The sequence below is a fragment of the Peromyscus maniculatus genome, chromosome 4, assembly GCF_049852395.1.
Source record: "Peromyscus maniculatus bairdii isolate BWxNUB_F1_BW_parent chromosome 4, HU_Pman_BW_mat_3.1, whole genome shotgun sequence".
NCBI classification, from domain to species: Eukaryota; Metazoa; Chordata; class Mammalia; order Rodentia; family Cricetidae; genus Peromyscus; species Peromyscus maniculatus.
This window is the reverse complement of record NC_134855.1, coordinates 14,576,203-14,603,784: the sequence shown is the minus strand read 5'-3', so window position 1 is coordinate 14,603,784 and position 27,582 is coordinate 14,576,203. Positions and strand designations below refer to the sequence as shown.

Sequence of the window (27,582 nt, the reverse complement as noted above, 5' to 3'; positions counted from 1 at the left end):
CCCTTGAGAGCCCTCCTACCAGGGCCAGAATGGCCATGGAGCACACATCTGCCACACCTAGTGACCTTCCTGCATTAGCTTTGTTAGATATCCCTTCGTTTGCCCCTGAGTCCTGCTCAGCACCTACGCATCCAACTGATTTCCTCACATGGCTTCTGGGAGACCATGACTATGCTGGCTGGCCTTCTTCAACCTGACTCTGGATGGCAGGACCTGGGTTGTGTTGTGTCATGACTTTCCCCTCCCCTGGACACACAACTCTCCTAGAACCCCGTTGTGAAGCTGCCTAGGAGCAGGTGCCCACCTTTGCTATCTATACAACCCATTCATTCCTCAGGCCTCATCTACCACCCCTCAGCCTGCTGACTGCCCCACGGCAGTGGGGAAGCTGGAGCTCTGCTCCTGTTCCCAGCCTCTTCTGACCCTCCCTCACAGGCACACACCCGTCAATGCAGGGGGTCTAGGCTAGCCAACCACCCACATCAGCAGACAGACGCCCCAAGCCCATACTAGATGGGGCCTAGGATAGCAGTCTGAGCAGAACCAGCCACACCTTGGCGATGACAGTCATGAAGTCCTTGAATGTCTTTAGCTGAGCTCCAGCCAGGGACCTGTGGGCAGCCAGCTCTACCCTCAGCAGGTAGTGAAGTCCCGACTCCAGGTCTGCGGTGTACAGCTTGGCCCTGAGAGGAACAGTGAAGAGTTAGGATGGATACTTCCTGCTTTCCTGTGCAAGGCCCCTCTAGTTTCTGTCACCACCCCCAGGTGGGAGGCAGACAGAGGGAGCTGGCCCAGGGGGATAGCCTCTAGCTGCCCCGAGTCCCATTCATACTTGCCTGTCAAATTCTTTCCAAACCATAACCTCTGCATTTTCCTCTTTGTTGGGCTTTTCAGGCAAGGAAAGTGACTTTTTCCTCACATCCGGCAAGGATTTTAAATAAGAGGAGAAAAACGATCGCAGAGGCTTTGCTCTGTGAAAGGAACGAGAGGATGCTTTTACGGCTGCCCTCCAAGGTCATGCAGCCTCTCCAGGCCACAGCTTGGAGGAGAGCTGTTCAGCTCTCACACACTCTTCACCATCTGAGATGGGAAGACAGAACACCAAGTCCAGAGAACCACCGACAGCCGCAGTGAGCATCACGGCTCATCTACACTTGCTGGGACTGTAGGATGCTTGTCAAGTTGTTTGAGCATCGGCCCAAACCGGTTCATCCTGGCTATGGCTCCACTGTGCCAGAGGGTCTTCAGGACATGCTTGCTCTGCCAGCTGAACCGTTTCTGGAGGCCAGGCCTGGGGTTGGCCACTCCCAAGCTCTCTGCCAGCCACTCAGGAGCCAGCAGCGGTGTTGTCAAGTATCACCAAGGCTTTGTGTTAGAGACTGCACAGGTGACAGTCTTGGTGCTCCGAGTACATACATCAGTCTTAGAACTCAACTGCAGTTACCGGGGTAACTGTCAGGGCAGCCTCCATACGACCCGCCCTCTGTACAGCTAAAGAGTTAGGAGGTGTAACTGAGACTCGGGCAGGCCCTCCTGCAGCCGTAGAACCTTTGTAACGTTCACGTCTATTTTGCTTTTGGAAGCTTTATTCAAAGTCACTGTATTGATCTGGTGCCCAACCCCACCTCTCACTCTAGACAGGGCTTGCTGGCCACAACAGACACAACCAAAAGCACAAGAGGCACACCCGTTTCACTTGAGGTCTGTACAGAAACCCACGGAAACAACCAAAGGCAATGGCCACCCCAGATCCTGGAGCCTGGAACATGGTCACAACAGGCCGGGGAAGGTGGCCAGACATATGGCTTCCTTGCATCTTGGCCAACGAGTCTGTCACATGGACTCTGAGTCTTTATCCAGTATGCTAATGATGCACGAGTCTCCACAGACCTTATTATCTACTCATGATACAAAATAGCACTTACACATTAACCAGTCCATGAGACCCATTTGGGTAAATCAAGTAACAGGAAGGAACTGAAGAAATGCCAAGTGTCCCCAGAAATGCTTTGTCCCTATCCAGTGCTCGGCTCACCACGATGTTGTCATATGGAATCAAATCTAAGATTACCTGCAGAACAAGAAATCATGTTACCTTCATGCTTTTCTTGGAAAACATCCCAGAGTAAGTAGACCCACCACTTCACAGGCCACGCTTCACCCAACAAGTGCCGAACTGTTCAGAGAATATTGCTGTCCACCCATACGGCACATGGAAAACCTTGCTCCACTTCCCAACAGCTGGGTGGTGGGACATGCAGTGCTATACCAATTACAGAAGCCGAGGTACAGCACCACAGTCAGTCTGCACCCATCCCTCTGCACTCAAAAGCAGTCTCGCACTTTAACTTTTACTGCATTTTAAGCAGCTCACCAAGTCACATGCCCACTCTCATGTAGCAACTTTCCAGAATAACCAAAAGTAACAGTTGTTGTTTGTGTGTATGTGTGTGTGCACACATTCATGTATGTGTGCTAGTGCATGTGTGTATGTAGATGCATGCAGAGGTCAGAGGACAACCTAAGGTGTCATTACTCAGGTACCATCCACTTTGTTTTTGAGACAGTCTCTCATTAGCCTGGGGCTTGCCATGTTGGCAGGCTGGCTGGCCAGCAAACTCCAGAGATGTGTCTACTCTGGCTCCTCAGCACTGGGAGTACAAGTGTGCTGCTGGGGATGGAACTCAAGTCTGTCCTAAAGCTTTCAAGGTAAGCAAGCACTTTAAGGGCTGAGCCATAAAGTAACCCCCAAAGTAACATCTGTTACCAAACTTTACCTTTCTGAACCAGTTTGTCTGCTGCAGAATCTACATGAATTGAGTAAGCACCGTCACCACTCATCAGCTACAGCCCTGTTTTCCCAGCACACTGGCTATTGTGTGCCCACATTGCCAGGTTGACCGGCAACTCAACATCATTCCAGGTCTAAGCCAGGAGGTTTGGGGTGGTTCCTGCAGGCGACTTATACCGGTTGGGCTTGCTTAGGCTGAAGGAGCTGCAGTGGTTTTAGTGACAGAGAGACCATGGTTATGGTATCTCAGTATCTAAAACCCTCCTGTGCTCACCACATGGCAAGTGGAGTCTGTTGTTCTCTGCTGCTCTTAGATGTCAACAAAGCCAGTTACTTCCAGGGATGAGGAACAGATTACATGTGAGGTGGATCATGTTGTTGTTGATGTTGGTGGTGGTGGTGGTAGTGGTCCTTTTTTGTTTGTTTGTTGTTCTTATTGTTGTTTTTGAGATATTTTGCAGCCTTCACTGGCCTGGAACTCATATGTAGTCGAGGCTGATCTTAAATGCACAGAGACCTGCCACTTGAGTGCTGGGATTAAAGGTGCATGGCACCAGACCTGGCCACCGTGGTTCTTCTTGATCCTGACTCTTAGGGCACCCTGGGTTACAGCTCCTACCCAGAGGGCCAGGCCTTACTGATTGCAAAGGTATTGATGTGCTGGCACTGTGGGGACAGGGTGACTGGCAAGAAGACGGGCCTCAGCCATCTTTGAGGGACACAGTCCTGTTTTGGCTTGTAAGTGTACATGTGTATATGAAGGGCACAGGGGCACAGCATGGAAGGTCTGGCATGTAGTGGCTTCCTCAGTGGGGAAAGGAACTGGGCATGAATGAGTTCTGGGCTCTGCTGCTTCTCAGTCCTTTGGCTGAGAATCCTGCCAACAATGAAGCGAAGGATAAGGAGCATCACCAAACATGGAAGGAGAGCAGGAAGGTCCTAGAGCGCAGCCAGGCACATGTGGTTGCCACACTGTTGTCTGTAGCCTGCCTCACACCGGCCAGGGCCTACTGAGGGCAGTGCTATCTCCTCTTTCCTGAGATACCCAGATAACCCGGAGAACTGCACTCAAGTGGCATGAAAGAAGAGCCCACGGATCAATGCTGAACTCCCACGTGGGCCAGGAGGCCTCCTTCTTGTCTTCAAAGGACCCTGGCATGAGCAACTAGGTCTCTAGTCCCTTGGTTTGATACTTAGCCAAAGCTGATGGCTTCTGAAGCACCCACATGACACTAACATCTCACAAAAGCAGCAAGGTCCTACAGACCCCCAGATGTGGCAATAGGACACAGGAGATCTACAACAGTGGCACTGATGGAAGACACAGCTATGGCTGGACTCTCAGAGGCAAGCCCTGTCCCTCCAGCATTCCGTGCTATATACAGGCCGGTGACTTAGGATCTCTGTAACTAATGACGGCTCAAGGCTCACTGGTTGTTGCTGTCAATGCACTAACCACAGCCACCCCAGCCACACTAGCTGCAGCCCCAGAGCCCATGAGACACAGTACCTCTCGTCCAATGTAAGAACCATTGCTTTCAAACATAACAGCGTGGTATTGGCCACTGTGGCTGTCCATGAGGGAAAGGATATCACTGGGCCTGTCAAGAAAAAGCAAAACCTTCAGTGCTCTCCATGACAGTAAGCTGTCACAGCACGCCAGCACCCCAGTCACTTTGACATACTGAGATTTTAAAAACCATGCCCAATCTGCACCATGCAACTTGGGGAGAAGGATGAACCAGGGCTTCCTATTTGTGGAGATCTGCCACCATGATGGTCCAGGCCCCACAGGTCACCTTTCAATGGAACTACTCACTGAATAGGGTCCAGGGGCGGGCACGCAGGAGGTCGAGTGCTCTCTGTGTGATTCTGCAGGAAGTCGATCATTGTCTGCCTGACTGTCCGCAGCTCCCTGTCAGGTCCTACAAAAGCAAATCTGGGTCACAGCTGTGGCTGCAGGTCTATGTACCTAAGTAGCCATTCCAAGCCCAGAGCCCAAGGACAGTGAAGGCGGCAGCACCATTGACACAGCCCTAGGTGCAGAGCGGCTCACTGACAGGCTGTAGTGTGGCCAGCAGCAGATGCATACAATGGGAGACCACACAGCCCAGAGCAAGTGATAGGCTGTAAGACACATGGCAAAGTGACAAATCTCACACACACGGTGGTGAGAAGTGGCCAGGGGCACCAACCAACTCATACATACTGCTAACATGGGCAAACTACTCCTGATGCCAGGAACGGCAGGTGCCTCCCAGGGGGAATAAGGCTGTGAAGCAGTCACCTGGTCTTCACTAGGGCATTGCTCACACACAGAAAGGTACGAGCTGAGCCCTATACTTGCCATATATACAGCCCACTAGATACTTTTTCCATAAAAGAGAAGCTAGGTAACAAAGAGGACCCTAACAGGGACACATGATTTCCCTGGGAAGGGGAAATAGATGGGATCTCCTGGATAAACTGGGGACGGGAGTGGGTAGGTGGAGGGGGTGGGGGAGATGGAAACATGAGGGTTCAAGTTGGTTGAGTTGGGGATGGGATAGAGGAGGAGAGTAATGAGAGGGAGATATTTTGATAGAGGGGACCATTTCGGGGTTAGGGAGAAACCTGGTGCCAGGAAAACTCCTAGGAATCCACAAGGACAACCCTAGCTAAGACTCCTAGCAACAGTGGAGAGGGAGCCTGAACTGGCCTTCTCCTATAACCAGATTGGTGAGCACCCTAATTGTCATCATAGAGCCTTCATCCAGTGACTGACGGACGCAGATGCAGATGGATCCACAGCCAAACCCCGGGCAGAGCTCCTGGAGTCCAGTTGATAAAAGGGAAGAGGGAATGTATGAGCAAGGAGGGGTCAAGATCAGACAGCTGACCTGAGCTAATGGGAGCTCAAGGACTCTGGAGTGACAGCTAGGGATCCTGCAAGGGACCCACCTAGGCCCTCTGCATGGGTGTGACAGTTGTGTAGCTTGGTCTGTTTGTGGGGCCCCTAGCAGTGGAATCAGGGCCTGTCCCTGGCGCTTGAGCTGGCTTTTTGGAACCTACTCTCCATGCAGGGATGCCTCGCCCAGCCTTGTTGCAGGGGGAGGAGCTTGGTCCTGCCTCAGTGTGACATGACATGCTTTGTTGACTCTCATGGGAAGCCTGCCCCTTTCTGAAAGGAAGAGTGTATGTGGGGGATAGGCGGGAGGTTGGGAGAGGGAACGGGAAGAGAGGAGGGAAGGGAAACTGTGGTTGGTAAAATAAATGAAAAAATTAAGTTTGCTACGGCATGAAGGTGAGAAAGGGACCTGAAGGTAATGGGGTAGAGATGGAAGGTGCAGAGTGAGAATGACCAGGATGGAGGATGGACATGTATGAAACAGCCAAAGACAAACTTAGCAAAAATTATAATAAAAATTACTACCCCATTTCCCAAGAAGGGCAAAGCACAAAATAAAGAGTCTTCCGTGGCTGGAGAGATGGCTCAGTGGGTAAGAGCATGCACTGCTCTTCAGGACTCAATTCATCTCCTAAAACCTGTCAGATGGTTCACAACCTCCTGTAACTCCAGTTCCAGGGGGTCTGACACTCCTGGCCTCCAAGGACAGACAGATGAACACACAAACACACATACATAATTTAAAAAAAATTTTAAAATCTCATTCCTGCCAGGTGGTGGTGGCACACGCCTTTAATCCCAGCACTCAGGAGGCAGAGCCAGGTGGATCTCTGAGTTCAAGGCCAGCCTGGTCTACAGAGCGAGATCCAGGACAGGCACCAAAACTACACAAAAAAACTGTCTTGAACCCCCCTCCCCCCAAAAAAAACCCCAAAAAACTCATTCCCACGCAAACTATTAAAGTTTTTGTTTTATTTTTTATAGGTTTTCTCTGTGTAGCTTTGTTGCTTGTCCTGGAACTCGCTCTGTAGACTAGGCTGGCCTCGAACTCACAGAGATCACCTGCCTCTGCTTCCCTAGTGCTGGGATTAAAGGCGTGCACCATTACCGCCCAGCTAAAGTTTGAATTTTTAATAGAAAGTCAGGCAGAACTGGTACAAATATGCTGGCTGAAGGGAGGAGGCATATGGGCTCCATCTGCTGGGACCATATCCAGTTTACCAGGTTCAGTGAGTCAGTCTACGGGATTAGAACAGAATGCTGCGTATCCTTACCTTTAAAATTTTCTCCAGTTGTAAACTCCTTTGTAAATGCTCTAAAATACTAAAGGAAAAACACACAAAAAATAAGAAACAGCTTGGGGGAGTTGTGCCTATGTTTAATACTTAAACAAGATGACTGCTGTCTTACCCAGCTCTGATCAAGTCCCTCCCAAAGTTACACTGACTGGACAAGACGTGGTCCCTGCCTCCATGGACACCAGTGTTCCTGCAGCTGTGTGGACCACTGTGCTAAGTACCAACTGGGTTTTATTATGTCACTTCTAGTCCAACAGGATCTGAAGCAAGATAACTCACAAGGGCGGGGTCCTTACAAGGGTGGTGTCCCTTGAAGAGCAATTTGAGGGCACAGGTTCCAGGGAAGAGGGGCTATCCAGAGCCTCTGAGAAGATGAGCGCTTCTGACCAGAGCTGCCCCATCAGAAGCACATCAATGACAGCTGAGGCTAGGTAGTGTTCCCAACAAAAGGAGACCAGTGCTGAGACACACGGAGGACTGACTCCCTGTGACAAGGTGGGGGAAGCAGAAGCAGGCAGGAGGGAAGTGGACAGACATCTAACAGTCCCACAAGAATAAAAACACAGATGTGACTGTCACCAGGAAGACAGGAGCACAGGCACTTTGCCCTGCTCCATGGGTAGATGTATTAAGTTGTGGGAGGGGCTGGCCCCACTGGGTCCCCTGGCCTTCTTCCCAGACCCAGTCAGGGAAACGTGTGTGTGTGTGTGTGTGTGTGTGTGTGTGTGTGTGTGTGTGTGTGGTGGGGGTGCTCACAGCAGCACTGGTCCATGTAATAAAAGCTAGGAGATATCCCAACACTCAGCAGAGAGGGGCATCACATTCAATGAGACATTACTGCACAGCCAAACCAAGGAGTCACAGCAGTGCCCAGTGCAAATCTTAGCAGTCATATGAAGTCCAAGAAAGAAGGCCCAGCACTGTTTAATAGAGGGTATGAAGTGAAAAGCCAAGCAAAACAGGGATACCTGTGACATTATCAGCCCAGTGTAGAAAGCAAGAGAACAAGCAACAAGGGCCTATAAGGTGCCATACTGAGCTTCACACTGGGAGGCCAGGTGGCCACAGGGTGGCAGAGTCCAGGCAATGAATGGGTGGGGGAACATGGGACACCACTGTGCTGGATCCTGCCTCTCACGGTGCACAGTACTAGCAGGACAGAAGTGCAGAGCTGGGGTCACAGGCTCTTCAGAAATTATCTCTGAGTTGGGCAGTGGTGGCTCACACCTTTAATCCTAGCACTTGAGAGGTAGAGACAGGCAGGTCCCTGAGTTCAAGGCCAGCCTAGTCTACAAAATGAGTTTCAGGACAGCCAGGGCTACACAGAGAAACCCTGTCTCCAAAAAAAAAAAAAAAGAGGAAGAGAAAGAAGAAAGAAGAGGAGGAGAAGGAAGGGGGGCGTGGTTTTGGAGAGCCCATGAGTGCAAGCATGGGGACCTCCGGCAGGGTCACAGGTAGCATCTCCGCCCTCTAGTGGAAGAAACATGTCCAAGTTTGTTGGAAGGACCAAATGAAGCCCAGGCAGCAAGGTGCTGGGAAACACTTTCGTCATGGCTGGTGCCTTCTGCCAGTAACAGGAGACCAAACAGCATGGTTCCCCACAAAGATAGGCACCCAACAGGCTTCTGTGAGCGGGGGGGGGGGGGGGGGGGTTCATACAGCAGCTGGCTCTTCATTGGAGCCTTCTGTGACTCAAGATGAGGGACAAAGGGGCAACATGCTGGGTCTGCAAATTCCCAGTTTACCGACTTCAAGCCAGAAATGATAACCTAGGAGTTACTGGTACCAGAATTCTGCCTAAAATCCCCTCGTGAAAAGGCAGGACTGGAGCAGAGGCCAAGGTTGCCGGGGGCTCACCCTGAAGGTAGGGTAGAAGTGGATGTCGTATGTGCGGCACACGTCCTGGTTCTTTTCTTCTGCACAGTCCAGAGCAGCGACACGGATGGCGGCAGCCCAGTCTGCGAGGCAAGAACGGGATCGTGAGCAGAGGTGCCAGCGCCAAGCCATTTCACGGGCGCCAGCATCTGCGTGAGCACCAGCTGCCCCAGTGAAACTGCCTGTGCGCCTCCCCTTGTGCTGTTCATGAGCTCTGTGCTGAGCTGGGAGAGCAGAGCAACATTTCAACCAAGGCTGGAGGTGCTTCCACCGCTGGTCACTGAGGAAACAGAGTTTTGATGAATTTTCATATCACACAGCAGCTTGCTGTGCAGCTTTTCCTATTAAAAGGATGGGTGGAAGTGCAGGAACCAAAGCATTGTCTGCAGGACAGTAATGGAACACTACAAGAGATACCAAGTAGAGCACACACAGTGACCAGATAGACCTGGTGGGCCCAGAAACGTGCAACCATTTTTTTAAGTCAGGCCAGTGGTCTGCACAGAGAGTACCCGCCTCCCCACCGGACCCCTGTCGCCCAGGGATGCACATGCCACTGCTGCAGAAGAGGGGCAGTTTTAGATCTCCTTTCTTAGTTTCAAGGTTTTAATTGAGAATTTTCAACAAGTGTGTGTGTGTACACACACAGAATTATGCACCAGAAAAAGTATAATAACCCCCTACACGTGCCTTGTCTTGGTGTCAGTCATTACCAGCTCTTGTGAATGTTTTATTCAAATCCTTACTCAGTTCTAGAACTCAGGAAGCAACCTCAGATCCACAACATTGGTCATAAATCTTCCTGTCTTTTTCAGTCCAACACACTGCCATGGCCACAGCAAATGAGTTATGCTCCTAATGCCATCAGGCACCTAGTTGAAGCATCTCCTCCCATCCTGCCCACATCTGACTCTCCCTAGAGCTCCTGTAAGAGGGGCATAGGTAGAGATTTTTATCAGGTTCTTTTGCTGGGATTAGTCTTAAGAAGCGAAGTGTAAGTGAGGTGTAGCTTTAATCCCAGCACTCCAGAGGCAGAGGCAGGTGGATCTCTGAGTTTGAGGTCAGCCTGGTCTACAGAGCAAGTTCCAGGACAGCCAGGGCTACAGAGAAACCCTGTCTCCAAAAGAAAAAAAAAGTGAAGTGTGCTTCTGCAGGAGTATGAGGGGGAGACTCAGCACCTCCCTCATTATTATAATAAATACACACTGGCTCAGGGCTGCAGCCTCTCTTCTCACCTCTCCCCCAGGGGAGGGACACTTTGCAAGGGAAGTCGCCTCCTAGTAATGCAGAGGTAAATGCCTGGCTCTTCTCTGCCTTGCCTTCTCATCACTAGCATCAGGTACACCTTAGGTAACTGCAGGGGTCCTTCTAAGAGTGCACCCTTTCTCCAGGGTATTAAAATCACACCATTACACATAGTTCCAGGCATCTGGTCCTGCAGGGGTCCTGTCTAGGTCCAGGCCCAAGAAGTGCTGGGCTTGCCTGGTGGCCTGTGCATGGTCAGAAGCACAGCTCACAGGTACACAGTGTAGGAAGGGGGAACGGGCATGAGAGAACCACCTGGGTGAGCTTGTACATGCTCTGTCTGGTAGTCACTTGATTTGGGCAGGAGCTCATGCAGTGGGTCACTGGTCATCAGCATGCTCTGTATTGCTAGTGTTACTCTGTTTTCACCAGCAACCTAGCTAAAAGTCACATGAAACCATTCCTCTGAGGACAAGTAATGCTCAAAAACCTCAGAGGCTACCTGTGGGGATCAGCACGGACTGAAGGGGCAGTGTCAGAAGACACAACACCATGTGCCAGAGTTCAGTGACTGTCTTCCTTGTGAACCACCCTGACTTATAATACACACCCTTTCTCTCTTTTATTAAGAGTAAGAAACAAGAATAGGTCATTCACAGATAGTAACCAAATACTGTTGGCTGCAAAAAGCCAGCTCAGTCCCAAGGCCACTTGAAAAGCATAGGAGAAAACTCCAGTATTTCTGAATCACAGCCACAGCTTCCTGGAGTCTCAAATGGCACAGGACTGAGGAAGAACAGTTAATACTCCCATCCAATTAGGGGCAGATGGCACAGAAGGCACTCTGAGGCTCAAGGTGCTTCAAGGGCAGATGCCCGCCCTGCATCTGGCACAGCAGCTCATTCCTGCCACCCTGATTTGACTCACAGACCCAACCAATTCTCTCTGCTCACTGGGTGTTTCCACCCACACTTTTCTTCCATGTTCTAGAAAAGCACCTTCTGCCTGACAAGAGTGTAACAGTGAAAATCTCCAAGAGCACAATGTAGGAACCAGCCTCCCAGCTACCTGAAATACCAAACCCGCCTAGAATTGGGAAGGATGCACCAAAGTTTTCACGGTGGGGTCTGGTCCTGTTTTTGTTTTTCAGAATTTTCTTAAGAATGCACATCAGGAGAACTGAGTGTAGGTAGGGGCTGGTGCTCAGTGGCAGAATACATCCCTGGGCTGATCCTGGCACTGTGGCAGCTGCTTGCTGGCACTGGGCACTAGCTTTGTGTTTCTCAGATTCTGCATTCCGGAATGCAAACCAGAAGGCCACTCTCTCCAACACAAGGCACGGGAAAGGAGGGTTCCCAGTGCTGCAGGAGACAGTGCTCACCAAGACAACCCGAGCCAGCCTGTAGTTTGTCTGTTTGTTTTTGTCTGAGATAGGCTCTGGCTAGGTAGCCCAGGCTGGTCTTGAACTTGAAATGCTCCTGCCTCAGTCTCCTGAGTGCTAAGACCATAGCTCTTTTAATATCCCCAAATATAGCCCAGCACTAGGGACTAAACACATGAGCCCTCCTGAAATGACTTGGCATTTAGAAGACTGAAGGCACTAAGAGAATGTGGTGATATTTTGTTTCTGTTTGTATTTCTGACTCTGGGTTTTTATTATAAGACCAATCAGGATTTGTGCTACATCAGCCTAGTCCACTAGGAATGCAGAGCAGTGCTCGCTGACAACGGCACCCTGGATCTCCACCAGAGCAAGGCCTCGACACTGATCCAGAGTTCACCGAGCCCACAGTAGGCACTGTCCCCAAATATGTGAGCAACCTCCTGGCCCTGCAATGTAATCAGCACAGACACTGCAAAGGGTCTTTGACCCACACTGTCCCACTCCAGTGTCCTGTGAATGTCACAGCTCTTACTTTGTACATGAGGACACTGAACTCTAAGTACCCACATGATGAGGGAGGAAGAGGGAACCCCAGAACCAACTCTCCTGACAATGATACCAGGACAGAGACAAGGAAGTAGGACATGTCGGGGAGCTGATGTTTCTGAGGGCTAATTTACCACCTGGGCTCTGGGAAGTAGCAAGGTGCAGTGAGCCACACTATCAAGAGAGAAGACGACTCTTCCTTAGCTCAGCTGCAAACCCATGCAAACAGCAGCAGGAGCTCACAAAGGGCCTCAACAGAACTGCATGGCTTCAAATCACAATCTTTCCAGGTCCTCACAGTCACACAGCACTCCTGCAGATCTCTTGTCTTGGGCCTGGACCCCATTTTGTTCCCTTGGCTGGGTTCTTTCCCGTCTCCTCCAGGTCCCTGAGGGGACACCACTTACAACATCCACGACACTCAGGTGCATGAAGGTGAGGACAGTGAGGAGTCATCAGCCAGTGAGACTGCAGACTGTCCCAGGGTGACAACATGGTTAGGCCAGGGGAAGCAAGGCTGAGACCTCTCCAGGGCCACAGAGAAAGGTCTTCTTACCACATGAGCATTTGTAGAACACTTACTAATGACATTTTAAAAAATCAACAATGCCCTCTGACCTCGAGAGATTCAGAAGAGCAGGCCTCATGAACACAAACTGTACCAGACACTGTGCATGTGCATACAGACAAGGGCTGGGAGCAAGTCCTCCTTTCCATGTAGTCAGGGCAATGGGACCGACTCACCACCACGTCCACTTCTGGCCTCTCTGGCCTGGCCCGCCCTGAACGCTGTCTCTGTGGTGACTGCAGCTGGCTGTCCTAGCATCTCTCCTGAAATGTCCTGTCTTCCCCCTCAGCTCCAAGTGTCTCATATAGGTGCAATGGAGAGACCACTGGCTCTCTCTCCTTCAGACTCACAACAGTCATTTCAAGCATATGGGGTCAGCTGCCCTGCCCTCTGACCCCATATGGGGCAACCGTTGGCTTGAAAAGGAGAAAGCCCTGGGTTGCCCACACTGTTTCAGCAGTCTGAAGCCTCAGCAGGGTAGAACGAGCCATCAATGCAGCCCCGAGAAGGAGCAGTGAACCTGGAGCTTACCTCCTTCAGATATATTCGATAACAAGGTCATTGCCAGTGATGGAAATCCTTACCATGAGTCCACCCTGTAGCACCACAGCATAATTTCCAAAGAATTAAAGCAGATTCTCAAGCCAGGTGCGGAGGTGCATACTTGTAATCCCAGCACCTGGGAGGCAGAGGCAGGTCAATCTCCAAGTTTGAGGCCAACCTGATCTACACAGTGAGTTCCAGAATAGCCAGGGCTAAACAGATTTCTCTGTTTCAAAAACCAAAACAAAAAGAAAAAAAGAAAAAGCAGATTCTCACTGAGGGAACCCATGTCACCAAGTTAACAATGTTCTTCAGCAGAACACTGAAGGCCCTGGTGAGGGTAGCACACAAGAGTGCCAGGGACTGTGAGGGGCCAGGACGAAGCTGTCTTAGTGCTGGCCCACACCATCAGATCTTACTGACCGAGGAAGATGTGAAGTTCACACAGCTGTAGCCAGGGCTAGTGAGCAATGAACAGCAGCCACCCAGACACCCCTGGATTACTAGTTCCTGTGAAATGAAGTCCTAGTATGAGATGGAAAGGACCCGAGGCCCACAGTGGCTGAGGATGAAAGGCAGAAGCTGGCCAGGCTGGGAACATGACCATACCCTGGGCTCAAATGCAATGGGTCATGAAGTCTCCTCCTAAGAACCATTCCTTACCCTTGCCTTAGGGTAAGCGTTGGCCCAAATCTATCCATACAGTTGGTTGGGTAAGGTGGTGCACACCACACCTGAAATCCCAGCATCAAAAAGCAAAGGCAAGAGGATTGCAACTTTGAGACTGGGCTACATAGCAAGACCTTGACAACCATCCCCCTTCCCCGAGACCAAAGGAAAAGTGCCAAGGACCCTCGCGAGTATGTCTTGCCTCTGTTCTGTCCACTGGGAACCTCACAGGCCTGAAATGGCCTGCAAAGCCCCGAGCTCACCTTAGAAGGTATGACTTTCTTCTGCTTCCTCACCATCATCAGACCCTTGGCTTTGGGGGGCAATGACCCTACTGATCTCTATCCAGTAAGGGTAGGAAGAGTTACTTTGCCTTTCCTAGTGTCCCAGTTTTTCCTGACTTTTACCCAGACACTTCTCAGAAGTCTGCTCTGCCATGTAAAACCATGGTTTGTTTTTGGTGTCTTGTCCTCTAGGAGCAGGATGCTCACTGTCTGCCGGGTCACCATGCTTGAACTCCTTTGACATCCTCTGGACCCGGGGTCCTGCCTGCCCGGGCTCTCTGCCCTTGCTGTGGCCAGTCACGGGGACAGCTCCTCAGAGGAGGACAGCAGGCTTCCCCAACCGCCAGCTCCTTTAGCAGGGGCAGGTTAGTCCTGCCGTTACTTTCTTTCTCACGTACTACACATCCCCCTAAGGAACAAGGACCTGCCTGCTTTGCCCACTGCTCCCTCCAGCAGAACTGGGGTGAAGGGATGTGAGAATCAGCTCAGAGCCCACACTGCCAGCTGCCAACACTGAGAGAAAGTCCAGCTTTAGCCTCACACCTGCCCTGCTGCTACTTCAGATCCCTGTGAGCCCATAAGGCACCTGCAGAGCCACACTTGGATAAAGTGCCCCTTAACAGAGGACATGCAGGGAAAGGGGCGTGTGTGCTGGCATCTCACGGGGTAAAAAGCAGCTGGGCCTATGCACCCTGAGAAAGCTGCAGCAGCCGGCAATGACAGTCAGGAACTGTGAGGCCCGAAGCCTGAGGCTGGCAGATGGACAGCATTCACAGCAAACAGAGACACAGCACCCACCTTACCAGAAATGGGATTCGGAACCCTGAAGGCCGGCTCTGGGGTGTGCCTCATTCAGCAGTGCCGGCCTTGCCTATCCAGGACACCACACTAAAAGAAACCAAATGCAAACTGCTTGTTTGCACCAGCCAGGCTGTCCCCTCCAGCGAGGGGTAACAGGGCCCCCGCTGGAGGGCAGAGGTTGTGAGAGAGGAGGGTGACTAACTACAAGTGACTTCTGGCTTGTACTCAGCTTAGCCATTTTAATACTACAGGCTTAGAAATATCTGTAAAATAATTACAATACATAGTAGACCAAGTTATTTCAAATTTATTTGTCAAGTGATTCGACTGCTGAATGAACAGATTCAACTTTTCATCACTTGCCATGTCTCAATGGAGAAGCAGAGGAAATCCTGATTTTGCAACCAAGCATCATTGGTTCTAGAAAATGATTACAAGTAAATTAGCCTCAGGACTGTTCTAGCTCTCTTAGGGCTTCTTCACCCTCACAAAATCCTGGGCAACCATGTCTCCAAGCTCACATTCCAGACACCCAGAACCTTCTCTCTGAGTGCATTCCTTCTCTTGGTAAAGCAAAGGTCTTGGGGGGAGCTCTAACTCCAAGCTCCAAGTGCAGGACACATGGGTCTGGGTAGAAAGGAAATCCATTTTCCACGAGTGCAACCCAGCACTTGATACCCACCCGTCACCCAGGACCAGTGTGGGAACCAAGCACTCTTCCCCAGCCTCACTGAGAGTGGCTGGGGCCTCAAGGTTCTTCATTCTTAGCACTTGGTTTATTTAGTCTTGGTAAGGTGAAAAACAATACGCCCCTAAGCATTCAAGGGTATACTGGGGTGAGGTTAACAAGCCCTGTTGGTTAGATGGTAAAGCACATGCTGGAGACACAAGAAAGGAATTGCTGTGATGACTGGGTCCCTTCCACTCCCTGGTACCTGGAATGCAGTGGTGACAGTCCTCTGGGTGGGTGGCCAGCCTTGTTAAGTAAAACAACCCACTTGGCTATTTGAAAATACACAAGCAGCTGGGGTCCCTAACATGCTAACTGCAGCTACCTTGGAGAAGCACACTCTGGCCAGTTGGCAGCTGGCACTGGCTAATGGTAAAGTGACCAGATGGCTGTGACATACACTGAAGAGTGGCTGCCCTCTGCAGCTTCCAGGACTCTGGGCCTGCCAAACCCCTCAGCAATTACTGTCCCCAGTGTCCCTCTCTGTTTTCAGTAAATGGATATCGGGCACCCTATAAATATTAGGCCGTCATCTTCAAGAGCCTGTGTCCTAAGCAAGCAGAAGACACCAGACACCATGGGAATGAGAGCCTAGGGGAGGCATAAAGGCTTAGCTACTGCTGGCAACATTAACAGAGCGCTCGGTCTTCCGCCTGTGGATGGTACACTCTGAACCTATCTATCTGTCCTACTCTCCTACTCTCAATTCCCAGTGTCCTCTAGAGGGACACAGGCAGTGTGCCAATGGGGCTCTAGAATCACCTGTGCCTGGACTTAGGTCCTGGCCTGCCACCTGGGTACCCTCAGCTGCAACAGAGACTAACTGCCTCCTTGCCAGACAGTTCTACACTCATTCTAGACGCTGTGGGGATGGCCTGGCAGTTCTCCTATTCCCCTTCAAGTCCTTCACCAAGAATTTTAGGGCCGACAACAGACCTGCCCTCCTCTCCAAGGTGTACTTGAAGGGGAGAGAAGAGCCAGAGATCACAGTGAGCTCGGAGGGACACAGGCTCTGCCTTCAGGGCACATTCCTGTTCTCCTAGGCCTCTAGGTGATTGCCAGTGCAATCTACTCTTCAGTGGCCAGCAAAGTAAGCACAGGTGTCAACTGCCAACCCAGACTGAGCTAAACATGACAGCTTGGGATAAAGGATTCAACAGAGCAGAACAGTAGACCTTTTTGTTTTGTTTTTGTTTGGTTTTTCGAGACAGAGGTTTTCTGTAGCGTTGGAGCCTGTTTTGGAACTCACTCTGTAGACCAGGCAGAGATCTGTCTATCTGAGATTAAAGGTGTGCACCACCACTGCCCAGCACAGTAGACCTTTTGTTAACCCATCTCTCATAAGGAAAAACACTATTTCCCCCTAAGAGTCAGCAAAGAGTCAAAGAAACACCATTGTAAGTTTTTGAGGAAGTGAGGGCGTCCAGAACCAAAGACACAAGTGTTGTTCGAATCTCAGAGGTCTTATTTTTTCAATAGAAAACCCAGAGACAGATATCAGGGTGAAAGCTGAAAGATCAGAGAAACAGAACAAGCCACAGCCAACCTCACCTCACCAACTCCTCAATCCCGTTTCCTGAACTGAAAGCCTTTGAGTCCTCACCCGAAAGGGTCTCAGCTGAACTGCCTTAGTTCCTGTTTCCTCACCCCTTATATACCTTTCTCTGCCCTGCTGTCACTTCCTGGGGTTAAAGGTGTGTGTGCTTCCCAGGACTGGGATTAAAGGTGTGTGTGCTTCCCAGGACTGGGATTAAAGGTGTGTGCCACCACTGCCTGGCTGTGTTTCTAGTGTGGCCTTGAACTCACAGAGATCCACATGGATTTCTGCCTTCCAAGTGATAGGGTTAAGGATGTGTGCCACCATTGTCTGGCCTCTATGTCTAATCTAGTGGCTGGCTCTGTTCTCTGATCCTCAGGAAAACTTTATTGGGGTACATAATATATCACCACATACAAGGCTGGGGAAGCCCTCCCTCTATAGACCTTCCAGTAGCTCACTCCAATCAGACAAGTTGAAGGACAGGAAGGCAGACATGGGCTACCTTCTAGTTCCAATGCCCACCCATGGCAACAAAGCCAATCCAATCAGAGACTGGGGCGGGGTTTGGGGAAACCAATGGGTGCTATTTCAGGGGGGCAGGAAGAGACTCTTGGTAAGAACCCAATGCAAGGCCTGCATGCCCAGCTCACAGGGGACTGATTACCCCTGTGTGGCTAAGCACCCTCTCTCCTGCTGGATGACCCAGGCAGGGAGCACAGTCAAATGCAGGCCAGGGCAGAGGGTCTAGTGCTTCCCTTACTCTGCACAGAATTCCACAAGACAAGACACTGAAGAGGTACTGAGCTCAATATCCCAGGACAGGGGTGAGAGCAAACCCCTCCTAAGGAAGATGGACATGGCAGACATCACAAGGATGCCATCCCTTCTGCAGGTATCTAGCAGTTAGGCAGGATCCCTTACAATAGCTGATCAGACATCTTTGGAGCTTGTGCTGACAGGATGTTGGGACCCACCCAGCAGCCTAGGCTGGGACATGGGTGTCTCCGAAATCCCCAGGTGACTTGCTTCACACTGGGACTCAGAGGGCCCTGACTCAGGCAGCCTTGTCCTCAGCATCCCTGCTCCCTCCTCAGGTCCTCACCTGATCCTGCCAGTCAGCTCTCACACTGTCAACACACCAGAGTCAGTCTCAGGCCCATCGTCTTGGCAACCAGCCACTCTTTAGGCAACTTCATTTCATTAAGTCAACCCTAGCATTAGTTGTGGATTTTTACTGTGGCACTTTCAGAATTGTCCTTCCTTTCAAGTTCCAGGGACAATTTCAGCCCTCTCTACTGTTGGTTTGGCTACAGAAGAACCGGCTTGTGACATCTGATATGGTTAATGATATTTAAAAGTCAGTTATTAGATTGAAAGCCAGAACCAATTTAAACAAAGAAGCTGCCAGCAAGTCTTGCCAGGGTCACCTGCATGTCCACTGACAAGTATCAAGAACTGAAGAGTCCTCTCTACTACTGAGTGGCTTTAAAAACAAAAACAAAACAAAATAAAAACAAAACCACTATATAAACCCTGTCTTTTCAATCGTTGGTCTCAGTTTTGGCTAGAGCTTGCCAGGGACTTAAGAAAATTTGAGATGGCTCAGAGGTTAAAAGCACATACTGCTCTTGCAGGGAGCGGGATTCGATTCCCAGCACCTACATCCTACACAGCTCCAGTTTCAGAGGATCCAACACCTCTGGCCTCCATGGAAAACTGCACACACCTGTACACACTCACACCCACATAATTCAAAATAAAATAAATCTTAGGAAGAAGGAAAAAAGAAAACTTAAGACCCAAGAGAACAATGCCATTAGATTCTACATAAAAGCCTAGCACTCAAGAAGCAGAGGTCAGTGGATTCAAGGCCAGCCTGGGCTACTCTAATGAAACTCTTTCCAAAAAAGAAAAAAAAAGGGGGGGGGGTGTCCCAACAATGAGGAAAGAGAAGGCAAACATTTTAAAATAGTCATTTGCAATTGTGTACTTGAAAAACTGCTTCTTTGCAAATCTGTTTAAGAAAAACACAGCAGTGCTCAACACCAGACCTAAAACCAAAGTTGCAAGGAGAAGAGTAACAATTTGTTGTTTTGCACTGTGAGATCTGTAATTAGAGGTTAGTTCAACAGTGGGAAGCTGGTGAAGCCAGGGAAAGCTACTGCACAGCCACTTAAATCCCATTTACAGGAGCTGCTGGAAGAGGTCTGAGGTCTGCAAAGGTGAGGAGCAACTTAGCACTAAGCAAGCAACGATTTCTCAAAAGCTATGGTTAGTGAACGAGAAGCCCATCAAGACGACGCTTGGTAAACTTTCTGCTTCTGCACAGCGGTCCCCAGAGTGTCTGGCTTTCTAAGTTTCTCGGCCCGAAGCCCACCATATGGACGGCCGGCGACCTAGCAAACCAGGCTGGGGTTGGACAGGAATGGGGATCTTCCAGAGTGGAGACGCTAGGCTCGCTCCGAAATGCAATTGCTGGGGATGGGGAAGGTCAAGGCTGGCCAGGGAGTGGTCAGGGTAAGAGGCTGGGGACAGGATGAAGTCGGCGTTCCGAGAGCCGGCGACCTCAGCCAAGCCCCTGCTGTGGCTTCGACCCTCCCAGCTGCTGCGCGGGAGGAGCGTCGGCCGGCGCGCGGGACCCTCACCTCGCACGTCCGCCGCCAGCGCTCGCCAGGTGGGTGCATAGCCGATGCAGTGGCCGCACCACGACGAATGGAACTGCACCAGCCACGCGGCCGAGCTGTTGCCCGTGGCCGAGCGCACGCTGCCGCTGTCCAGCAACCACACGGCGTCCTCGCCCACGCGGTACAGCCGCGCCGCGCCGCCCTCCCGGGGCCCCACCGCCGCCGCCGCCGCCAGCAGCAGGAGCAGCCGCGCGGCCCGAAGGGAGGGCGGCCGCCGCGCTTCAGCTCCGGGACCGCGCGCCCCAGCCCCGGCCGCCGCCATGTTGGGAGTGCCGCCGGCGCGCCGACCTTTCACCCTGGCAACCGCCATCACGTGCTTGCGCGCGCCGGTCCCGCCCTGTGCACTGGCCCCGCCCCCAAATTAGCTAGTCCTCTCAAGCACCACCCCTCGTTCTCCTCGCCCCGCCCCCGTGGGGGTGGTCCCACCCCGAGCTCTGGTCATTCCTGGTCCGGCCTTGCTCGTTCTTTTTGCCCCGCCCCCGTACACTGGCCCCGCCCCAGAATGCAGGCCCCGCCTCACTCCCTAGATCTGCCCCGCCCCCTTGCTCTTGGCCCCGCCCCTGCTCTGGGTCTCTGTTGGCCCTGACCCAATCTTAGTTTGCTCCTGACTACAGGTACTTTTCAACTAACTGAGAGGCCTGGGCCTAGGCAGCCAGATTTAGCAGGGCGAAATAGCTCATGCCAAGTTGAATGAGAAGTTGAGTTTCAGCCTGAAATGCATATTTAATTGGGCATAAATAGACTCAGACACTATTCTGTATGTACCTGAAATTCATATGTAACATGCATCCTGGATTTTACAAGCAACCTGTGATTTTATCTGTCAACATCAAATGTCCATGATGATCACCTTGACCATTTTATAACCCAGAGGATAGGATAGCGCCAAAGGGCAAAGTCAGACGACGTCCTGCTGAGATTGTAGAAGGGAGAAGTAGACCTTTTTTTTAGATAGGGTTCTAAGGAGGCTGGTATGGAACTCACTATATAGCTGAGTCTGATCTTGAACTCTCTGTCCTCCCTCCCTAGCTCTGGGATTACAGATGTGTACCATCACACCTGGCTTCTCCAATCACTTAGTCTGCTTTCCTATGCTAACATTTCTGCTCTGCCAAACACTAGAGAAGACATACAAGCCAAGCCAAGCCCTGGTGCCCAGGGTTGTGTAGATCAAGAGAGCAAGTGTGTGTGTGTGTGGGGGGGCTGTTGTGCATATAGCGGCATGGAGGCATCTCTTGGAAAGTTACTGTGTTGAGGAGAGGGGCGAGAGGAACATGTACAAAGTTCCTGAGGTAAAATGAAGGCTGCTGAGCCCTTGGGAGGCCTAGGGAGTGAGGAGCTGGTTTTGGTTGGAGCAGAGCATACTAGGGCCAGAGCAGAAGTAAGGAGAAGTGTCCTAATGACGAGGGATGATGGATGCCTGTGACTGTGGATTTGAGGGCCTGAGGATGGAATCCCTGCATATCCCCATGAGAGATGGAGCAGGGCTTAGAACTCGGGTACCCACAGACCACAGGTTGGCCGTTATCATCATCAGAGACTAACTGTGTCATTCTGTAGCCTGCAAGGCACAGGTTGGCCGTTATCATCATCAGAGACTAACTGTGTCATTCTGTAGCCTGCAAGGACACAGCTGAGGGCAAAACCTCCGTGCAGGTGAGCCACAGGGTCAGGAAAAGGCTGGTGTGTGTTCGTGCGTACATGTGTCCCATTTTACAGACACCATGGCTGGCTTCTGACTGGGTTCTGCAAGCATGGGGTGGAGGGCTGTGGGGATTGCGTGAGGCAAAGGGAGAGAGACACTGGTCGGGAGACGACGCAGAGACGCTGTTTGGTGTTTAATGGCCCCCAAAGGGTGGGTAAGCAGGACCAGGAACCACAGAGACTGATATGGAAGCAGGCAGGAGGGGACCGTCTGCTTGTGCCTGAGCTGGTGTGTAGGAACGATCTGGACAAGGCCTGCCTGAGGCAGGAGAGCCTGGGCTTCAGGTCCCAACTCTACCCAGAAGGCAAGAAGGTCTGAGGCAGGCAGGGTGGGATGGGGAAACCCATGGGGATATGAGGAAGGGATTCTGGAGTCTGGCTGAAGCCTCTCTCCAGCTGACAATCAAGAATTCCAATGCAGGCTGGAGAGATGGCTCAGAGGTTAAGAGCACTGACTGCTCTTCCAGAGGTCCTGAGTTCAATTCCCAGCAACCACATGGTGGCTCACAACCATCTGTAATGAGATCTGGCGCTCTCTTCTGTATACATAATAAATAAATAAAATCTTTTTTAAAAAAAGAATTCCAATGCAATTAACATTTGCTGACACAGACACAACATTTTCCAAACAAGGATGTTAAAGTAGCAGCAAGCCATGTTTAAGTGTTCTCAACCTAAACCTGCAAGTTTCTAGGAATCTCACAAGGAACCCCATTGACAAGAAAAGATGTGTCTTAAACCCCTTGTGGCCCAAGGTTTTTGTTTTGTTTTGTTTTTAACAGATTGTAATCCCATCCAAAGTGCCATCAGAACCATCCTATAATCTCACTTATTGAAAGGGGGAAAGAGAGAAAGGGAGAATCCCTTAGGAACCTGTTGAGCAAGAAACTCTGACAGCTTCCAAAATCCTATACACAGCTATTGCTAAACCACTTAGATATGACTCTCCTTTGAGAAGCCGACACCCAGGCTTAGGTGTGCCCTATTCTTTCTCTGAGCATTTCTCTATTAAATCACTCCGATGAAGTTTTTGTTACTTTCTTCCTAAAGAACTCCACTACGGTCAGGCTAATCCTGAAATTGTTATCGATGGCAAAGTCAAGGTTCTGCTGTGATCTGGATGGAAATCGTTGAAGGAAAAGGAGACTCCTCGGGTTGCTGGGAACCACATGGGCTGTGTCTATTGCTGCAACTGTGTCTCAGTGATGACAAATCCACTCTACTCCCAGCCCACGGCAACTAGACTCCAGGGCTCAGACGAGAGGCGCAGTGAGAATGCTCTGTGATCCAGGGAGTCTTTGGCTCTCATCCACTTGTTTTTATGAGAGTGGCTGTCATGGTGGAGCTGGGCATGAAGCCCTAGGGGCTTGGGGACGTTGGGTGACAGTTTGGCATGTGGAAAGTTGAAAGCATGGTCCAAGGGGACTGCTTAGCAGGGCTCTGACAGAGACAGATGACAGGAAAATCAAAGGCACAGGTTAACAGAGAAATACCTATTTTCTATGAAAAATAATGGCTTCTCCTGAGGCTCATGTCAAGATTTATTGGCCCAAGTGGTTACAGAGGATCAGAACCAGGGCGGGTACAGCCTGAGACCTTGGAGGGAGGGACCTTGGGCTGAAGCCTCACCAGGGTCAATACGTCTGAATGCCAAAGCGCTCTGCTCGCACACATGCTAGCTAGATAAAGCGTGTCTAGCACTTTCTGTGGATATACTTTCTCTCCGCCCACAAGAGTAATTTCATGGCTTGGCTCCTGCAGCTACAGCAGTCTTCAGAAAGCCTGGTCTGATTCTCATTAGTTTCCCATCACCAGCTTCCCTTCAAGGACACTGTGCCAAGGCTAAAGCATGCTGCACCTGCTCTGTACCCAGGGGAGGTGGCTCTGGGGAGATCCTAGCTGTATTGTGTGTATAGCCCTAATATGCCTAGCTTTCAGCACCAACCCCCATGAAACTAAGACTGGGCAGGGGCAAGGGGCTGCTGTGGAATTTGAGGCAAGTTTACAAGGTTTTGATGGGGGAGATTTATTGCCATGCCAAACGTGTGTAAAATACATAATTCTCCTCACTCAGCCTCATAAATCCAAAGAGGTTAGCAATAAATAGAAAAAAAAAACAAGTAAAGGATTACAGACTAATTCATTCCAAAAAACCACAGGGCAGTCAATAGGAAAGCTGTAGGTCAGAAATGTGTCTTAAAATTATATACACCAAAGAGTGCATATTCCCTGACTGGACCAAACCTCTTCTGCGCTCTGGCACCAGCTGGGAAACCTGGTGCAGGAGCTTAGCTGGCAGATCCCTGGAGCCAAGCGTTCGCTGGGCCTACTGCACGAAAGTTGGCTTGCTGAGAGCTCACTGGACTAAGAGGCTGGGATGCCCCTGAGGCCAAGTGAACTGTGGGTCTGCAAGGGGCTGTTGGGAAAGGGATCCTACTTCATAGCAGGGGCCCAAAGGAATTGTAAGTGGCCTGGAAACCACCACCAAAGCCTGCAGCAGAGGCAGGACGGATCTGATGGCTTGCCCCCAAGGGGGCTTTCCCGTTCCACCTGCCTGTTGAATGTGGGTTCCCCAGAGGCCATAAGCTAGTCAGAGGAGATAATGCCTTACAGTTGGGCGTCTGAGCATGGGTGGGAGAAGCCCTGAATGGATCAGCCCTGGACTCACATGTCCCTAAGCCTAGCAGGATGCTCATCTATCAATAATCCGCACCCACAAGGGGCCTTCTCATTCAAGAAATAACTAGTTGCACAATTTTGTGAGTGTATTAAAAGTCACTAGTATGTACATTTTTTTTTTTTTTTTTTTTTTTTTTTTGGTTTTTTGAGACAGGGTTTCTCTGTGTAGCTTTGCGCCTTTCCTGGAACTCACTTGGTAGCCCAGGCTGGCCTCGAACTCACAGAGATCCACCTGCCTCTGCCTCCCGAGTGCTGGGATTAAAGGCGTGCGCCACCACCGCCCGGCCTAGTATGTACATTTTTAAAAGAAAACTATGATATGTGGATTATAATCAATAAAATTTGATTAGAAGTTTATCGGTTGTGGTGCATACCTTTAATCCCAGCACTTCAAGAGCCTGATAGAAAGTGGACACTCTGCCCAGGGAATACAGACACAGCCATCCTGTAATGGGCATGAGAGACTCTCACCCATGACTGCCAGACATAGGTGAACACTGGACATTTATAGGATGAGACAAAGGCAGATCTCTGTGAGTTCAAGGCCAGCCTTGTCTATAGAATGAGTTGCAGGACAGTTAGGGTTGTTACACAGAGAAACCCTGTCTTAAGAAAAAAAAAACCCACAAAAACAAAAAAAAAAATTTTTTTTAAAGCCATTTAATTAGAAGAGTCTGGAGAGATGGCTCAGCAGTTAAGAGTACCTGTTGCTTTTGAGGACCAGGATTTGATTCCCAGCACCCACGTGGTGGCTCACAGCTGTTTGTGACTCCAGTTCCAGGGATGCAAACCCTCTTCTGACCTCTGCAGGTACCAAGGCACACCCATGGTACACATACATTCATGCAGACAAGATAGTCACACACATAAAATAAAAATAATCCTTTGTGAATAAAGTTTTAAAAGGAGATCAGATGGGCAGGGGTGGTGGTGGGCGGGGCACAGGACTCATAGGATTGCACTTCACTAGCTCTATACTAGGCCCTATATTCCATTCCCAACACTGGAAAAAAAGTGTTAAAAATGTAAGATGGCTGAGCACGGTAATGCAGACCTGCGCTACTCAGGAGGCTGAGAAAGGAGGATTGCAAGTTCGAGGTCGCTTGGGCTAGAGTGAATTCAAGGCCAGCCTGGGAGCTCAGTAAGAACCTGTCCCTCCAGGTCTTGGTTTCTCTCTCCAGGTGCTGAGAAGAAGTAAAAGGGATGTATTGGTGCTTGCTGCTAAACCTGATGACCTGAGTTTGATCCACCACCCCCACGTGGTAGAAGGAGAGAACTGACTGGCAGTTCTTCTATGGCCATACGCAGACACTGCGGCACCCACACACATACAAGTAAATGAATGTTAAAACAAATAAGTGAAAAGGGGCTGGGGATGGTTCAGTGTTAGCAAGTTTTCCTAGTTTTGTGCCAAGCCTTGGCCCAAGCCTCAATCCTGGTTGGCAGGGGGGATACCTTAGTATATACAGAAGTATAAAAATGAAAACAAAAACCATTTTCTGAAGATAATTTCTTCATATTTTAGACTTTACTCAAGTATTTTTTTAATTTTTAAAAACTGATATATAAAACAAAAACACACATATTACCTAGCTACCACATGAAGTGTTCAACTTCTTTTTTTTTTTTTTTTGGTTTTTCGAGACAGGGTTTCTCCGTGTAGCTTTGCGCCTTTTCCTGGAACTCACTTGGTAGTCCAGGCTGGCCTCGAACTCACAGAGATCCGCCTGGCTCTGCCTTCCGAGTGCTGGGATTAAAGGCGTACGCCACCACCGCCCGGCTTTCAACTTCTTTTATGTGCATAATTTCCCATGATACTGAGCTAAACACGAACGCAGTGACCCAGACTTTTCATGGAGATAAAACAGTTTCATCGGCACAGATTATTCTTAAGCATAGTGTTTAAGGATTAAAATAAGATGTAAGCAAGACTGAGGGAAAGAAGGGGAGGTGGGGAGGAAGGGAGAAAGGACAGGGCAGAGGATGAATACAGTCAGAGTACATGATGCACTTGGGAGACAATGTCTCTATGAGACCCAGCAAGAGAACAGTGAATATACATCAATAAACAAGAAATAAAAACAAAAGGATGGATGATAGATGATTAGATACGCACACCCATGTATATACAAACATGCACACACTGTACATGCTGATTTAAGGCAAGCAACCTCTGGGGGTTCTAAGCATGTATGTGAGCTCCATCCCATGGGATCCTGCCCAAGCCTGATTCAGAAAACAGATTCAAAAGCTGCTTCTTCCGAAAGACTTCCAGGTTTGTGTAAAAGCCACTTCCTTTGAGGTGTGTGGCAGCTCATGTCTACAATCCTAGTACTCGGGAGGGAGGCTGAGGCAGAGAGATTTACATGAGTTCAAAGCTAACCTGGGTACAGAGCAAAACCCAGGCATACACAAACACATACACACAGTGCTGCTACCCCAGGGCACTAAAGACAAGGAGACAGAAAGCTGCACAAATAAGATGCATCAGGACACCCCCACCTGCATGGGCATCTAGTCAGGGGACAGCCCATCCCCCTAATGCTCTGGGCCCCAGAAAAGCCTCCGTGCAGCTAAAAAAGCAGAGGTTTCTGTTGTCTGCGGCTGTCCACCAGCACCCGAGACTACAATTGGTCGGGATACAGTTGTGGGGTAACACCCGGCTGCCAGGAGTGAGTGGCAGGCAGCCTGTTCTCCCTCAGGAATACACCAGAGTCCCCTGAGGGAGGTGAAGGTGGCACCTGGCAGAAGTCACTGTTTAGTGGCCTGTCCTCACCCTTATACGAGCCCCCAATGTTCTGTTCTCCTGGGGGACTGACTATAGGAGCCCACCCCAGGGCCTCTCCACTCCCTGGGCTCCCGTGAGCCCAGCCCCCAGCTGGCTGAGGCCCTTGGCTCTGCAAGCTGGTCTCATTCTTATGATTAAGCCGTTGGCTTCCTTCCACGCAGCAAATCCTGTGTGGTTGGATCAACAAGTCCTTGGATGCGAGTCCTGAGGGAAGAAGGCATTCTGGGGGAGAATGGCCACTGCTTCCTTATACAAAAGCCAACTGTGTCACCTGCCCACATTTCAAGAACCACTCTGTTCATTCTGTCCTGAAAGGCCCCCAGGGAATAAAGGAGGCCGTCTAGGCCTTTCTCTAGTCAGCCCAGCCTACAAGGGACAAGATGTCTTTTTGGATCCTAGTCACTGTGTTTCTGAGAAACTTAGTGTCCCAGTAAGCCCTATGAAAGCAAAAAATATCACAAGACCAGGAGAGACCCTAAACCCCTGGGGACAAGCCCTAAGCCTTGCTTGTCAAGGGTGACCAGTTATCTGCTCCCCATCTCCACAAGATGAACAAATGTCCCTCA

At 50.4% G+C, this 27,582-nt stretch overlaps 1 protein-coding gene across 1 annotated transcript in view; it reads right to left on the bottom strand.

Annotated features, from left to right (window-relative positions):
- Qsox2 (quiescin sulfhydryl oxidase 2) overlaps window positions 1–20,122 on the bottom strand; it is a 31,555-nt gene extending 11,433 nt beyond the window's left edge. Inside the window, exons 1-8 of the mRNA XM_006980986.4 lie at window positions 19,807–20,122; window positions 8,834–8,934; window positions 6,953–7,001; window positions 4,611–4,716; window positions 4,302–4,392; window positions 1,926–2,071; window positions 837–971; window positions 554–683 (exon numbers count right to left, since the gene is read on the bottom strand). Coding sequence (XP_006981048.4) covers window positions 554–683; window positions 837–971; window positions 1,926–2,071; window positions 4,302–4,392; window positions 4,611–4,716; window positions 6,953–7,001; window positions 8,834–8,934; window positions 19,807–20,107 — 1,059 coding nt within the window. The 5' untranslated portion in view covers window positions 20,108–20,122. The remainder of the gene's footprint in view (window positions 1–553; window positions 684–836; window positions 972–1,925; window positions 2,072–4,301; window positions 4,393–4,610; window positions 4,717–6,952; window positions 7,002–8,833; window positions 8,935–19,806) is intronic.
- Window positions 20,123–27,582: the final 7,460 nt, after the last annotated feature.